Source organism: Pan paniscus, chromosome 3 (genome assembly GCF_029289425.2).
Source record: "Pan paniscus chromosome 3, NHGRI_mPanPan1-v2.0_pri, whole genome shotgun sequence".
In the NCBI taxonomy this organism is placed as follows: Eukaryota; Metazoa; Chordata; class Mammalia; order Primates; family Hominidae; genus Pan; species Pan paniscus.
Genome location: NC_073252.2, coordinates 98,002,888 through 98,020,431, shown reverse-complemented (window position 1 = coordinate 98,020,431; position 17,544 = coordinate 98,002,888). Strand labels below are relative to the sequence as shown.

General features: G+C 34.5%; 1 protein-coding gene across 3 annotated transcripts in view; it reads left to right on the top strand.

The window, feature by feature from the left end:
* Nucleotides 1-17,544, top strand: part of DNAJB14 (DnaJ heat shock protein family (Hsp40) member B14) — a 47,246-nt gene that overhangs the window by 7,881 nt on the left and 21,821 nt on the right. The window contains exons 2-4 of one of the 3 annotated variants that reach the window (XM_008955330.5): nt 8,266-8,437; nt 14,079-14,134; nt 15,014-15,213. In XM_008955330.5, coding sequence (XP_008953578.1) covers nt 8,266-8,437; nt 14,079-14,103 — 197 coding nt within the window. In that variant the 3' untranslated portion in view covers nt 14,104-14,134; nt 15,014-15,213. Of the gene's footprint in view, nt 1-8,265; nt 8,438-14,078; nt 14,135-15,013; nt 15,214-15,705; nt 15,852-17,544 lie in introns of those variants that run through there. The other 2 variants (XM_003829937.5, XM_008955329.5) reach the window with 2 other exon arrangements.

Here is a 17,544-nt window from a genome sequence, read left to right as displayed (position 1 = left end):
TAAATGCTTGATTGCTTTTATCAGTTTTCAAGAAAAGGAGGCTATTCCTTTTCATTCTCCAAAAACTAGCAAGTTATCATTTTTTAGGTTTTTGGTCAGTGGGAGCCCCTTTATATTAGTACATTTAGTTTTGGAAAATTTTGAAATAATTTCAAACTTACAGAAAAGTTGCAAGAATAATACAAACTTACACAAATATAAAATCATTCAAACTTAATACAAATAACACTAATTTCCAAATACATTTCATTTGCTTTGTATTTGTTAAAATTTTTACGTTTGCTTTATCAGGACCTTTCTCTCTCCCTCTCTGCTACCCTTCTCTCTTTCTCTTTCTCTTTCTACACACACACACACCACAGTCTGTTTTTCTGGAACCAATTAACAGTAGCTGTAGACATGATCTCCCATTACCCCTAAATAATTGAGCATACATTTTCTAAGACAAGGACACTCTCTTAGATAATCACAGTGTAACCATCAAGTTTATGAAATCAGTGCTTTCACCTTACTCACATTCTGCCAGTTTTCTCAATTATGCCCCTTATGGCAAAAAAAAAAAAAAAAAAAGCACATGTCCACATGTCGCATTTATGTGGCCATGATGTTTTCTCCAGATACCATCTTTTTTTTTTTCTTGACCTTGGTATTTTTGATGAGTATATGCCAATTTTTTTTTTTTTTAATTTCTGCTCACCGCAACCTCCACCTCCTGGGTTCAAGCGATTCTCCAGCCTCCCAAGTAGCTGGGATTACAGGCATGCACCACAACGCCCAGCTATTTTTTTTTTTTTTTTTTTGTATTTTTAACATGGTTACGCCATGTTAGCCAGGCTGGTCTCGAACTCCTGACCTCAAGTGATCCGCCTGCCTCAGCCTCCCAAAGTGTTGGGATTACAGGCGTGAGCCACCGTGCCTGGCCTAGGCCAGTGAGTTTATAGAATTTCCCTCAACTTTTTTTTTTTTTTTTTTTTTTAAATAAATAGAGACAGGGTTTCACTGTGTTCTCCAGGCTGGTTTTGAACTCCTGGGCTCAAGTGATCCTCCCACCTTGGCCTCCCAAAGTGCTGGGATTACAGGCATGAGCCACCATGCCCAGACCTGAATTTGGCTTTGACTGATATTTCATCATATTTGTTTTTGGTGTAATACTATGGAAGTGACGTGTGTTCCTTTTTTTGAGTCTCACTTTGTCACCCAGACTGGAGTGTAGTGGCATGATCATGGCTCGCTGCAACCTATGCCTCCTGGGCTCAAGTAATTCTTCTACCTTAGCCTCCCGAGTAGCTGGTACTACAGGCGTATGCCACCATGCCTGGCTAATTTTTGTATTTTTTGTAGAGGCAAGGTTTTGCTATGTTGCCCAGGCAAGTCTGGAACTCCCTGGGCTCAAGTGATCAGCCCACCTTGGCATCCCAAAGTGCTGGGATTACAGGTGTGAGCTACCGTGCCCAGCTGATGTGTGTTCTTAGTGTAACATATCAGGAGACACATGATGTTGATTTGGTCCTTACTGGTGAGGTTACTTTGATCACTTAGTTAAGTTAGTGATTGCTGTTTTTCTCCACTATGATGTTATTCTTTGAGATGGAGTCTCTCTCTGTCGCCCAGGCTGGAGTGTATGGCGCGATCTCGGCTCACTGCGAGCTCCACCTCCCGGGTTCACACCATTCTCCTGCCTCAGCCTCCCGAGTAGCTGGGACTATAAGCGCCTGCCACCACACCTGGCTAATTTTTTGTATTTTTTAGTAGAAACAGGGTTTCACTGTGTTAGCCAGGATAGTCTCGATCTCCTGACCTCCTGATCCGCCCGCCTCGGCCTCCCAAAGTTCTGGGATTACAGGCGTGAGCCACTGCGCCTGGCGATGTTATTCTTTTCTTCTTTGTAATAAATACATGTTTTGTAGGGAAATACTTTGAAACTGTGTATGTGTCCTGTTACTCAACAAACTTTCACTGTCTCTTTGTAGCATCCATTGGTTATTCTTTCCTGAAAAAATTTCTGATGGTTGCCAAGTGTGGTTTTCTAATTCCATAATTCCTTCTACATTTATTAGTTAGCATTCAGCCTCAATTATCTGTTACAGATTCATGGTTTCCGATTTAATCTGTCATTATCATCATTTATTTTTGTGTTCAGATTTAGTTAGTGGGAGCCCCTTCAGGCTGGCTCCTGTGTCTTTTGGACATGTTCTCATTGTTCTTTGAATTTTTAAATTTCCTAACACAAAAAAATTTCAGGCTCACATTTTACTTTCTCTGCCCTAGGAATCAGCTAGTTCTCCAAGAAGTCCTGACTCCTTTTACTGGACAATGGTATTTAGAAACTAGATATAGATACTAAATGAACTCACAGCTTACAGAAGTGTCATTGTTTCTAGCCCTATCAGTGGACAGAGCCAGGAAATAAATGTATGCGTGAATGCATGTATGTATATTTCTGTACATATGTGTGATATATGTGTTTGTGATCTACACATATTTATAGTAATTTGGTCAATATTAATTTTAGTATCTGTGACACATGCACACACATACAGTATATTCACACACTTCCATTTTTAGTAAAATGCCACAGGATTCATTCCAGCCATCTCCATTTCCATGTTTGTGATTCTTTTCTCTGTTAGAGAATCAGAACAGAATGAGAAATGTGGCTCCCACTTATTTGCTCATTTTCCCTTTTATGTAACAAATTGCTTCATTACATAAAATCGAGCTTTTATGTAAAATTTTCTATGTATTTTAGTACATAAAAGCCCATTGGTCCAGGCCCTCTTGAGCTCAGCCATGTTTTTGGTTGTGACTGTCTCTATTTTTAAATTTATTTTATTTTTTGATACAGTCTGTGTCACCGAGGTTGGAGTGCAGTGGCACAATCATGGCTTACTGCAACCTCTGCCTCTTGGGTTCAAGCGATTCTCCTGTCTCAGCCTCCCGAGTAGCTGGGACTACAGGTGCATGCCACCACACCTGGCTACTTTTTGTATTTTTAGTAGAGACGAGGTTTCACCATGTTGGCCGGGCTGGTCTCAAATTCTTGACCTCAAGTGATCCCTCCGCCTCAGCCTCCTAAAGTGCTGGGATTACAGGCACCTGGCCACCGCACCTGGCCATGACTGTCTCTTGAGTCCCAATAAGCTTCCTTGGTTCAGGATTCAGGCATTGCCAGCCCCAGATGCCAAAAGGAAAAGAAGGGAAAGGAAGAAGCCTAATAATTTTTCTATTAGAAGAGGGAAAAACAGGGGAAGCCCACCATTTAGAAAATATTCAAACCATATCTACAGTGTTAGAAGATACTGTCATTACATGCTGTATGCTCTCTCTTAACCGTCATTTAGTCTTAGTTGTATAAATAACTATACATTTAATGCTTACTACTACCAGTCCTTATGTCAGCATATATGTAATTATTTTGGATTCCTAAAGCCTGTTTTATAGTGGATTCCCAGAAGGGCTTGTGGGAACTAAGCTCCATTCATTCTAGAATGTTGAAAACAGTTCATCTGTGGGCTTTACTGCTTGAAGTTATTTTGGTGGATACAAAGTCTTTGCTGTACGTTTTCTTTCCATGTGTATCTGTTACTCCATTGTTTTATGCAAGTACTACTGATGAACAAAGTCTGATGACAGTCTAATTTCCTCTCCTTTATAAGTCATTTGCTCTTTTTGCCTAGATATTTAATTTTATTAGAATATGTCTTGGTGTTAGTTATTCTTGGTCAGTATTAGGTCTGTGATTTGCCCTTTCATTTAATAGTTTCAGATTTTTTGTTTTTATGTCAGAAAAGTTTATTTGTTCTATTTTTTTGTTTTTCTTCAGTACTCCTATTGTACATATGTTGGATCTTTACTGTTAATATTTGCTGTTTTCTCTTGAAATTTTTTTGTCTTTTTTACTTTTTTAAAAAATGTTTTAAATTTCCTTCTGATATATTTTCTTTCTCTTTTAAGCATTATCTGTTGTATTTATGAGTCTTTGTTTCTTCTAGTTTAGTCTTTTTTTAATTGATTTTTTAAAATGTCTTATTTTTTATTGAGTTTTATCACATAAGTTTTTGAGAGATAATTTTTTCTTTTCTTTTTTTTTTTTTTTTTTTTTTTTTGAGACAGTCTTGCTCTGTCACCCAGGCTGGAGTGCAGTGGCTCAATCTCAGCTCACTGCAACCTCCACCTCCAGGTTCAAGCAATTCTCCCACCTCAGCCTCCCGGGTAGCTGGGATTACAGGCACTGGTCATCATGCCCGGCTAATTTTTGTATTTTTGTAGAGACAGGATTTCACCATGTTGACCAGGCTAGTCTTGAACTCCTGACCTCAGGTGATCTACCCGCCTCAGCCTCCCAAAGTGCTGGGATTACAGATGTGATCCACTGCATCTGGCCAGTAATTTCTGATGTTGTTGTAATTTTGATATATATTGTTCTTTTATATCATGCATTATTTTTTAGTCTTTTCAGCTTGTTTTGAAGTATTAAAGTGTTCATCTGTTTTGTTAGCAAGTGTTTATGGTGTGTATTTATTGTCTTCAGAGGTTTAATTCATACTCATCCTTTTTTTCTTATAATTTTGTATCAGATTTGACTTCTGTCATTTTTTTTAAACTCATTTTTATGTGCTGGTAAATACGTAGAGATCCTTCTGTTTTTGTGTAATGTTTAAAAATGTCCCCTTGCTAAATGAGATCTTCTCATTCCTTTATCCTTCCCTACCTTTATCTGGAGTTTCTCTTTTCGTTTTTTTTGTTTTCCCTGTCCTCTTCAGTTTGGGTCCTGTTCCCAGGAGTTTCTTCTTGGTGTGGCTTTATTGTGGAAGAGAGCTTTGATTGATTATTTTTGAGGGCATGTAGTGACTAGAGTCTTCCATGCCTTTAAAGCTTTATTGTGGACCCGTGCACTTGTGTACTATTGTAGTAGGCAAAACTCATTCCTTTTTACACACTTTTCCCAGTTTTGCCTGTTGTGCTATATAGAGAGTCCCTGTTGGTTATTTTTATTTTTATTTTTTTTTTATGTTCTGTGGGCTGGCAAATGCCCCTGTGGCAGTTGGTGGTTTTTCCCCACCTTATATTTTGGGATTTTGTGCATGAGGTTTTCTCTGACTTTATGAGGGAATTCGGAGAGATTTAAAATTTAAGCTGATGTCATAGCCTTTTTTCCAGAATTCCCACAAAAATTTTTATGTCTAAATGTTGTGAACCACTACCTCCCTTAGACCATGCTGGTTTCCATTCATTGCGATTGCAGACTAAATACAGACTATAGTTTAAAAATTGGCCAGGCGTGTGGCTCACGCCTGTAATCCCAGCACTTTGGGAGGCCAAGGCGGGTGGATCACTTGAAGTCAGGAATTTGAGACCAGCCTGGCCAATATGGTGAAACCCCATCTCTACTAAAAAAAAATTTAAAAAATTAGCCAGGTGTCGGGGGCAGGTACCTGTAGTCCCAGTTACTCAGGAGGCTGAGACAGAATTGCTTGAACCCAGGAGACGGAGGTTGCAGTGAACCAAGATTATACCACTGCACTCCAGCCTGGCTCAGTCTCAAAAAAAAAAAAAAAAAAAAAAGACTGTTTATGTTATATTTCTCATTAATAACTGATAGATTGGTACCTAGTTGAGTGTGTGTGTATATATATATATATATATACATACTTTATTGAGACATTATTGAGACATAATATTGAGAGTGTGTGTATATATATATACACGCTTTATTGAGACATAATTCACATACCATACAATTCACTCATTTCAATTATACCATTCAGTGTTTCTTTAGTATTTTAACAGAGCTGCACAACAGTTATGGAAATCAATTTTAGAACATTTCCTTACTTCAAAAAGACACCTCATTACTCTTTAGCAGTCACTCCTCATTTATTTCCAGTTCCACCCTCCCCTGCACCCCCAGCTTTGGCAATGATTCATTTACTTTCTGTCCCTGTAGATTTGCCTGTTCTGTACATTTCATATAAACGGAACCGTATAGTATACCATCTTTTGTGACTGGAGTCTTTCACTTAGCATAATGTTTTCAAGGTCCATTCATGTTGTAGCACATATCAGTACTCTGTTTCTTTTTATTTTTGAAAATATTTCATTGTCTGGATATATCATTATCCATCAGTTGATAGATATTTGGTTGTTTGTATCTTTTTGCCATTGTGAATAATGTTGCAATGAACATTTGTGAATCAGTTTTTGTATATCATTTCTCTTCGATATGTACTTAGGAATGGGATTGTTGAGTCAAATGGTAACTATGTTTACTTTTTTAAAGAACTACTAGATGATTTTTTCAAAGTAGCAGCATCATTTTACATTCTCACTAGAAACTTATTAGGGTACCAATTTCTCCCCATCCTTCTCAACATTTGCTATTGTTCATCTTTTGGATGTGGGTTTGAAGTGATACATCTCTTTGTGGTTTTGATTTTTATTTCCCTAATAGCTAATGATGTTGAGCAACTTTTTTTGTGTGCTTATTGACCATTTGTTTGTTTGTTTTGGAGAAATTGTCTATTCAGATCCTTCACCCGTTTTTTTAACTGGTGTTTTTGATCTTTTTATTACTGAACTGTAAGAATTCTTTATATATTCTGGATACTTTTTTTTGAAAATCAGGTATGTTATTTGTAAACATTTTTTTTCCATTCTGTTGATGATAGCCTTTGAAGTACAAAAGTTTTAAATTTTGATAAAGCCCATTTTCTCTGTTTTCCTTTTATCACATTTACTTTTGTTTCTGTAGTTAAGAATATTTTGCCTAAATCAACATCATGAAGATTTACTTCTGTATTTTCTTCTAAGAGTTTTGAAGCTTTAGCTCTTACACTTAGATTCATGATCCATTCCGAGTTAATTTTTGTGTCCAGTGTGATGGAGTCCAAATTTATTCTTTTGCATGTGGATGGCTAGTTGTTGACCCACAAGTTCTGATATGTGGTGTTTTAATTTCTATTCAGTTCTAAGTATTTTGTAATTTCTATTGTAGTTATTTCTTTGATACACAAGCTGTCTAGATTTTTTTATTTTGTTTTTTCTTTTCCAACCCATTTATGATTTTTTTAGTTACATTTTTTGTAACTGATTTCTCATATAACTGTATTGTGCTCATAGATTGTGGTATATATATATATATATATATATATATAGTAATAATTCTCTGAGATTTGAAAAGGACCACTCTATGGTCTAGCGATAATGTGGGCCTGTGAGAAAGGGATATTCACTAGTTGGGTATAATGTTATATCTCTTAGATAAAGCTTATAAATTTGATGTCTAAGTCATCTGTATCCTCAATGATTTCTTAAAATTTACCTTATATCAGTTACTGATTGAAATATGTTAAAATCCACAATGATGATGGATTTCCCTTTTTTTCCATTAGTTTTGTTAACGTTTTTTATGTTTAGTTTTAACTTTTATTATGGAAAGTTTTAAGCACACACAAAAGGAGAAAAAAATAGTTTAATCACTCCCAATCACTCACCTGTCTTGAACCATTATGAATATATATGGCCAACCTTATTTCATTCACATTCTTTCTACCCCTACTTTTATGCTTCTCCTCCCCAGATTATTAAAAAGCAAATCCTTGATAAGAATTATTTTTTACACTCATTGTTCACATTTACTCTCATATTTACCACACTATTTGCTTACCATTCCTTTTTCCATCTCAGCCTATCTGTAAATGTTTTCCTTTTGCCTGAAATGTATATATTACAGTATCCTCTAGTGAAAATCTTTTAGTGATAAATTTTCTATTTGTTGGAAAATGTTTTTATCTTGTGCACTTTCTGGGAAATTAGTGCATAACTCAAGTTAGCAATTTATTTTTTCTGAGCATTTGGATGATAATATTCCAGTATCTTGGCTCCCATTGTTGCTATTGAGAATTAAACAGGAAGTCTAAATTTCTCTTACTTTGTGGATGATCTCATTGGCTACTTTAAAGACTTACCTCTTTTTCTTTGGTAATCTGCAGTGTCACATGATATGACAAATAAAATTATGTCATAAATAATTGAATGATTATAATCTCAAGTTACTAGCTTTAACTTAGCATTCTACTTCTAGATGGTGATTAGTGTTCTGTAAACAGTTAAGTACTTAGGGGAATGCGTGCTAATTAAAAAGATCCTATGGTGAATCTTTTTGGAGAACACACTTCATAATTTGTCTGCTTTAAAACTTTCTTCTCAGGATCTTGTGTATGTACGTTGATGTAAACAGGCATAGTGTACTTTATCTTTCTACAGCACTATTGGAAATAATTATGAAAAATGGAAGCACGGCTGGAAATAGCCCTCATTGCCGAAAACCATCAGGTAGTGGCGATCAAAGCAAGCCTAATTGCACAAAGGACAGCACATCTGGTAGTGGTGAAGGTGGAAAAGGCTATACCAAAGACCAAGTAGATGGAGTTCTCAGGTAGGAATAAATATGGTTTACATCTCAATCATAATTGGTATTAATGTACTTTTTGATGTTATAACACCTGAAAAAAGTGAAATATAACATTAGAAGAATAGACATCAAGGAATTGAACTCTGGGTGTGTCTTATGCTTCATATTCTTTATAAAACTGGTCTGTAAAGTACCAACTCTATAGAATATTCTATTTTTTAAAGTAACCTCAAGTTACAAAGCTTTTTCCAAATAATTTTTTTAAGAAAAATTATTGCAGCTTTTTCACACAATATGTTGTTTATGTAGCAATATTAAAAGAGGATGAAGAATTGTTTTATTTTACATAGATGAAAATGGGAGAATTTCATGAGAGGAATATTGAGTGTAATAGCAACATTTTCAATTTCCTACTTATATTAGTGAAGGATTTTTTTCTATTTATATTCTTTTTGAAGGGCTATCTTTATATATATGCAGACACTATAATGTCCTTTCGCAGAAATGTTAGAGTTGAAAAGTTATAAACTGGGTTTTGGGTATCTGGCTTTAATTTTATAAGTAAAAGGTTTTCTGGAAATGAAATGAAACTTTGAGTTTGAAACACTAGAGAAAAGTCTGTTTTGTTTCCTGCTAAAGCTTAAGGAAGCTGTATTGATGTTGTGCTGATATTACTTTGCTAGGGAAACTAAAGATTAAGGATTTTGAACAGAGATTAATTCAAGAATTCTCATGGAGAGTGAATCATAATATAGTGAACTAACTCAAGTGAAGAGTAGTTAAAATTAGTTAGGTTAAGTCTTTCTCATTTGTCCTTTCTTGTCTGTTTCTCTTTTAATTTTATTTCTTTTTTCACCTTTTTACCCCATTCTCAACTTTTTATTTACCATAATTTGTAATTGAAGTGTATTTTGAGATACAGGTTTTATTCATTAAGGAAAGTGATTTGTTACCATATCTTAATTTTAAAATCAAATACCCATATATTTATATTTTGCATTTGTCCCTATATATTTAAATGCTAAAGCTTGATTGTAACATTTTATTTGAGAGTGATTACAATGAGAAAAAAGGATTCTCTGACTGAGTGTGGTGGCTCACGCCTGTAATCCTAGCACTTTGGGAGGCCAAGGCTGGCAGATCCCCTGAGGTCAGGAGTTCAAGACCAGCCTGGCCAACATGGCAAAACCTCATTTCTACTAAAAATAGAAAAAGTAGCCGGGCGTGGTGATAGGCACCTGTAATCCCAGCTACTCGGGAGGCTGAGGCTGAGGAATCACTTGAACTCAAGAGGCAGAGGTTGCAGTGAGCCAAGATCACACCACTGCACTCCAGCCTGGGCGACAGAGCAAGACACCTTCTCAAACAAACAAACAAACAAACAAAAAAGGATTCCTTAATCATGGTAAAGCCATGGTAGAGTATTTGATTAGTATGAATGGTAGTGAAGCACTTTGAGAATATAAATAATGCTGCTAACCATTTTTATACTTATAGTACTGTGTCAGAGGTAGCTGAATAAGTGAAAGAAGTGAATAAGTAAGAGACTTACTTTTGAATTTATTTCGTAAAAAACTTTTATTAGTAAGCAGTGTGCTTGAAACATGTCTCTGGAAACCACATCCTAAAACAAATTGTATTTGCTTATAGGATTTAATTTATGTTGGGAGAACATATTCTCAATGAAGGATTCAAAGAAAGTTAAATGTATTTATATATATATATATATTTAAGAATACAGAATCACCTATATATTTGAAAGTTTACCAAAAAACTATGGTTGAAAGTTTTGAAAAAGAAGACTCTCCTAAATCTGGTGTTATTTTAAAAAGTCTGTTTCTTCATTTCCTCTACCCTAGCCTTGAAAGAAAAAGAAGAGTAGTCCAAGGTGTGGTAGAAATAAGGAAGGAAGAGCATTGATGCCTCTTTGTTCTGGTATTGATTATATATATATGTGGGGTGGGGTTGGTTTTGTGTGTATGTGGGTGGTTGTGTGTGTGGTTCTCCAAAGCCTAGAGGAACTGGCTGTAGGCAAGGAGACACCTTGAGAATGGAAGAATGAAAGATGATGCTGAGTGTAGATACACTCTGTATGTGGCCAGAGACATACAGAGACATACAGGTGGAGACATAAAAGGTGGAAGGAATTTTTCTGTTTTCTCTGTCAAATTGGAGATGAGGCTGTCTTCTGAGAGTTAGAAGAAAAGAGATGAGGTTGAAAGCTTAAGAGAGTGGTAAAAGTATGGAATATTTGCAGAGGAGAAAAGCAAAGGGAATGAAGTATTGCTGATTTAGTTTTAAGGCCCAGCCACATTTGGGACCATGAATTCTTTAAGAGTGGAAGAAATAGCTTAGTAGTATACCTGTATTAGAGATTGGTCCTCTGGTCAATAATCTCATTATACCTTTTTAATTAAATGTAATTTTTTTTTCTTTTGGGGACTAAATATGATTGGAACAGTCTCTAAGAGAATCCCCAAGTTTTCAAAATACTTTAGTCTGTACTTTATGTGAGTTTCTTAGCTGAGTATACCTTTTCTCTTATATTAGCCTTCATAAATGTTGCTTTAGTGAGGGTACAGATCACCAGCAAACACTTACATGATGTATGTTTTTGTTTTTTCTTTTACCTATACACAGGGGATTTTTCTGAAGAAAGCCATGTTATCTTGTTGGTTAGCACGATTATGCAAACAAGTTGCTCAGTGACAATTTGGCTCAATGGGGAGAAGTCTTGCAATAATACTGCATCCATTGCATAAGTAAGAGCTAGCTTACAGTAAGACTGAAGAGAAAGTGTGTAACTTTGTAAACTAATATTCTGTTAAACTTGGCGGTTTGTTTTTTTTGAGTTGAAGTGTATTGAAAAATAATTGAGACAAAGTTGTCATGGATCTTATTTGAAATTTTTAGCATACCATTGAAAAACTTTAAAACTTTACAAGATCAGTGTGAAATTATTAACTGGAGTATCATTGTATTTATCAATTAGAAACACTGTACAACTGTTAATTATGGGGATTTGAATTTAAGATTTGATTTAAGCTTCCGTTCTTTCAGAAGAAATCATTTCGCTAAACTTATAAAATAAGTAATTCTTTTTCTCAGGAATAAATAAATGTTTCCTTAAACACTAGTTAAATTTGGAGTATATTTAAATAATTAGCTATATAGCACACATGACAAAAAGAGAATCGAAAAATGACCTTCCTCTCCCACCAACTATGCTTCCATGCACATAAGAGAAGATATGAAGTCTGGACCAGGCAGAGTTTTCCCATTGTTGAGCTCCACACAGATCCTTTTGGCCTTGTTGTACATTATTTCCTTCCAAGATAGGTAATGGGTTACTCCTTTTTAATTTCTTTTAATTCTTCAGTGAGGCAGGAGAAGGTTTTACTCTTTTAGAAAGCAGCAGATTGTAAAAAGTGTGACAAACACATGTAGCTGATGAAAAGGAGCATGATGAACAACAGTATGAATGAAAATAATTATATGAATGATAATTTCTCATTCAGGTGTGAAAACTTAGGTGAATGGGTATATTTGGAGCATTACTTCAAATACATAGTCTTCAGGCTGTCCATTGGTGATGATGACTGTAACTTCTGGCTTCTCAAGAATTTCTTCTCTAATATATGATGAAAAATTTAGTGCAGAGAAGATATGGTGGAGCTGGATACAGCTAAGAGTTAGTGAAATAACTGTTTTTCATGTCTGGCCCCCCCTTTTTTTTTTTGTTTGTCTGTGGCAATTCTTAGCTTTATGACCCTATCTAGAGCACTGCAAATTTTCACCTACTTTGTCTACAGTATCCAGCTGTCTTTTTAAGTTGACCAGGCTTTTGTGCTCAGTAATTATAAACAAGACAATTTAGAGGCTTAATCTGGAACATAATTAAACATCCTACACACTCAAACCAAGTAGTAATGGCTTTAGGATTGTTCAGTGTTTAATTTACCTTTTATTTTTTGCATTCAGGTAGTGTCTGCCATATTCGTACCTCTCCACCTTGTCTCACAGTCTGTTTCACTTCTATTAACTGCTTCTCTTCTATTCCAAATGATTTTTAGTACTAACTACATTTTCATGACAGCATTCATCACATTTGATCTGAACGTGACTTTTTAGATCCTCACCATTTCTGCTCTCAAATTGAAAGTCATTTGTCCATCCATCCAACATATATGGTGAACAAAACATAATCCCTGCCTTCAAAGAATCTGTGATCTAGAAGTGTTATCAGACAAGTAAAGAGGCAATTGTAGTACACTTTGGTAATTGTTGGGATAAGGCTAAGTTCAGAGGATGTGGGGAGGATATAAGAGGGGTAGCAAACCTAGTCCTGAGGAATTTGGATTCTTAGGAAAAGGAAGAGCTAAGCCAGGGTCCGGAGAAGTTGTAGAAACTAGCTAACCAAGAAGAGAGGCAGAGAAGGTGTGCTCAGCACCAAAAACAATTGCAAAGATCTAGGAGGTAAGAGAGTCAGCTTCAATACTGATGGTAAGAAAGAAATAGGAAGATGATAGGTCACTTTGAAGTCTGAAGGGTATCCTTTTTTCTGTATTCCAGTTCTGAGACAGCAAGATTTTCAAGTCAGATAAACAGATTTGAATTCTTAACTTGTGAGGCCTTCCTTTATTACTTATTTGAAATAGAAGGCCTGCCCTTCCTTTCTCTGTTTCTATTAGCTTCTTTATTTTTCTCCAGATATTTATCACCATATGATGTACATTATATTTTACTTATATATTTGTTTATTGCTTGTTCTTCTCCCAATTGTAAATTTAATGTGATTTTGACTGTTTTATTCACCACTGTAGCATCTGAAATTGTGCCTAACAGAAAGTAAATGGTTAGTAAATTTTTGTTGAAGAAATAAGTCCTCATTCTCATCTGTTACTTGGTTATGTGAATTTAGGCAATTTACTTAACCATTCAAAGATTGGTTTCCTTATTGGTTAAATAGGAATAATATCTACCAAATGAGGAGTAAATGAGATAATTTGTGTAAAATAATCAGTATAATAAAATTCTACAATTCTTTATGTGAAATCTTTGTGACCAAATGCAATTTGGAATTCAGAATTCTTCATATTTTAGAAAGGTACTAATATAGTCGACTCTCCACATCTATGGGTTCTGCATCTGTGGATTTAACCAACTTTGAATTGAAAGTATTTGGTGAAAAATAACAATACAACAATAAAAAATAATACAAATTAAACAACCAATATAGTGTAACAACCATTTATGTAGCATTTACATTGTCTTAGGTACTATTTATAACCTAGAGATTATTTAAAGCACATGGGAAGATGTGTAAAGGTTGTATGTAAATACTGTACCATTTTATATCAGGGATTTGAGCATCTGTAGATTTTGGTATTCAAGGAGGGAGGATCCTGGAACTAATCCCCTGTGGATACCAAGGGATGACAGTGTATTTTATATTATACATCTTAGAGTCTAGGGCAGCAGTCCATAACAAATAGTAACATTTCTACAGCAAAACATACAGGTATTCACACTTAAATGGGATAAATGAAGATTCTGTAGTAGCTTCACATCTTTTCAGTCAGATTTTTGCCTAGAGGCAAAATCTACAGTTGAATTCAATTTTTTATGCAATCAAATTAGTTATAGAATAACTTTGATTTTTCAGAGCTTTATGGATATTGGAACATTGATATGAGATGGTGGACCTGTACCTAACACACAGTAGGTATTTTATAAATGCCCCCCATTTCCTTTTTTTCTATTACATAGCTTCTAAACATTTCTAGGAGAATGAATCTCTACACAGGTGGGATCATTCTCTTTTTTTGTTTACAGATATATGTCAAATGCCTAGAACACTGTCTGGGCATAGTTAGTATTCAATAAATATTATTGACTAAATAAAGGAAATGTCATGTTTTTGGAATAAAATTGATGTATGTTAATGTTTTTAAGTATCTAAAGTAGAAAAATCCAATTTTAATTTTTGTAAATTTGTACAATTTTATATTACTTTCCCTTTTTACCCCCAAGTTCATATAACAAATGATAGATGCCTTCATTATATAAAGAAAGCTAAGGCTCATTCACTTCAAAAATATTTACTGAGACCCTTTTGTGTGCCAAGCACTGTGATAACTAATAGGTGTAATAGTAAAAAAAAAAAAAAAATCTTGTCTCTTTTCTTTGAAAACTTTGAGTCAGTCTTTGCAGTTCTTTTGCTGCCAGTGTCCACTTATACCCTAGATCATTTTGCCTGTCACTAACTCTGTCATCAAGCCACCTGCACATGGAACACATCTAAAGTTGCAAAGTACTCTCCAAAAATTTTGAAAATGTACTGTGGCTTTTGTGAAAGTAAATTACTAGGTTGTGGAAGAAGGTTGGCATCCACGTGTACGTAATGTTCTCTGTTCCATTCAGAGTATTTATTTTCTAATCCTAATATACTTTAAAGATTTCAGGCTTAAATCTCTTAAATCTTTAAGGTACAAACTGTATGTATATAATCTTTAGAAATGTGCTTATCACAATGAAAATCAGGGATAACATTTTTTGAGTCACATGTTATATTTTATCATGAGATGTTATCTTTTTCAGAGAGTGATACAGATAAATTATCTTTGGCATAACGGGGATGGCCGGGTGCAGTGGTTTATGCCTATAATCCCAGCACTTTGGAAGGCTGAGATGGGAGGATCATTTGAGGCCAGAATTTCAAGACTAGCCTCAGCCCCAACATAACAAGACCCCATCTATATCAAAAATAAATAAATATTGACATTTAAACCATAGAATACTGCTGTTGTTTTGTGTGTACTAAACTGTTGCTTTGATAGTTGGTTAGATCTACATTATGCAAGACAAAATTTTTGGAATGTAATGCATGTTCATTCTTAGCTGTGACATACTTTTGAGGAGTTTTGGAATTTCTTTATCCACTTACAAGTACTAAAAAATTATTCTTATTGTCTCATTTTAGTTACAATATATGCTCTGACTTTCATCCACAATTATTATGGGCTTTGCTTTACTTCTCTGTAGTTGTGATACATTACACTAAGGACATTTTCATGGTTTACTCTTCTTAGATTCGGGAAGAGGTTGGAGGAATGGTCTGTGGTCGAAAAAGAGAATGAAGCAGACTAATCCTTAAAGGGATAAGCCTTCATTAGATTTTGAGAAAGGGTCCACAGATAGTTCTTTATAGTATTCTAATAAATTAAAAATTAGAGATATTACATGACCATCTTCCTTGAAATTTACATTATAACACACTCTCTTGTTCACAGCATAAACAAATGTAAAAATTACTATGAAGTACTTGGAGTTACGAAAGATGCTGGTGATGAAGATTTGAAAAAAGCTTATAGAAAGCTTGCTTTGAAGTTTCATCCAGACAAAAACCATGCACCTGGAGCAACAGATGCTTTTAAAAGTAAAGTAAACCTTTTAAAGCAATTTTACTAAGCTGTCTTTAGAATTCACTTTATGGCGTTTCAGAATATTAAATTCTGCTTTTGGACTGGTGCATTTAGAGACCAGCACAAGCAAGAGTCTGGAAAATCCTTTAAAACTTCAGTATTAACTGGTTATACCCGAAGGCAAACAAATGCAGTTTGGCTTCACAAAAGCAACATTCCAGTTCTGATACAGTCTCAAGTAACTTTTCTAGGCACATATGCATGCTTTCTTGTTTACCAGGAACAAATAGGGTGATGATTATGCATGAGCTTCTAGCGTATTGTCATCTGGTTCTAAATGAACTAAAAGCAAAATATAGTTTTTTTGAGTTTTTAAGGTACAAGAGACTGTGTGGAATTTGGATATTTAAGAAATAGCTCCCCAGTGTTCTTTTATTTCTATTAAACTTTGCCCAGTTTTTTCATTTTATATATGTAGTTTTAGCTAATGTTATTTTTTTCTTTTTAAAAATTAATATCTTTCCTCTTGCCTACTATTTATTTTTTTATTTTCCATCCCAATATTCTTTAAATTTTTTGCCAATTTAATAAATGTCAGAGAAGTGATTTTGTAGTTTTATATTTTGTTAAATACAATTTATTTGTAATAATTAATTTCTAATTCATAGTTAAATGCCTAAATTTGTGATTGTTCATTCTTGTGAATTTGGCATTCATAAACCCAGTGTATAATGTTTACAGTACAATGGTGGGGTCTTAGAATAACTGGAAGTAGATACTCATTTTAAACATCTTCCAAAAAGGTAGAAGAAGCAATTGGTCCTTCATGAAAATACCGTTAAGATTGTTTCCAAAACAGTTTTATTTCTTGAAGGAAGTTGCCAAGGAAAATACATTTGGGAATTAATAATATATTCCAATAAAAGCCACTGCCAAAGTGGTGCTGGTGAAAGTAAAATACCACTGTGACAGCGAGAGCTGTCTCAGTTTATTTCCTTAAAGTAAAAGTGGCATGTTGAAAGTACAGGAAAAGCTTTACTCGAAAACACTAACTTGCAAATTACATTTCCGTCAGTTCATTACCTGAAGAATGTGTCCAGAAAATAGTGCCATTATTTTATTTCCTCCAAATACACACCTTTATTAAACAAAGATAAAGCTTTCATTTAAAAAAAACACAGATAATAGCACTTAGGTTAATTTATAATTCAATAGTACAGAAAGTTGGGAAATTTCTGATGGAATTGTCAAATACAATAAATATTTGTTTAATTTGTTTTATAGCTTGAGCCTAATGTATGCAGTCACAGAGTTACCAGAAAAAGTAACTGAAATCTTTAAATAGCTAATTTATTATCATATATTCCCCCAAAAGCTAAAAGTGAGTTTAGATTTATGAGTTCCACAAATTTAATTTAAAATTTTTTGAGTTTTAAAAATGTTTAAAATATTTTGGCAGTGGGTTATTTGTATGTTTGTGATCTGCTAAGTGATTTCAATGTTAATTCTTTATTAATGCTAAGAACATTAAACTATTTCTTCCACTTCTATATTGAAGTCATGTTAGCATCTTTGAATAACACTAAATGTATGTAACATATTTCTGCAGCCTGTGTTGCGTTTTGAATAGGTTAGCAACATAGATGTCACCTAAGGAAGCCCGCTAGACACTCAGTGGGGTTTTACAAAACTGGTTACACTTTCATG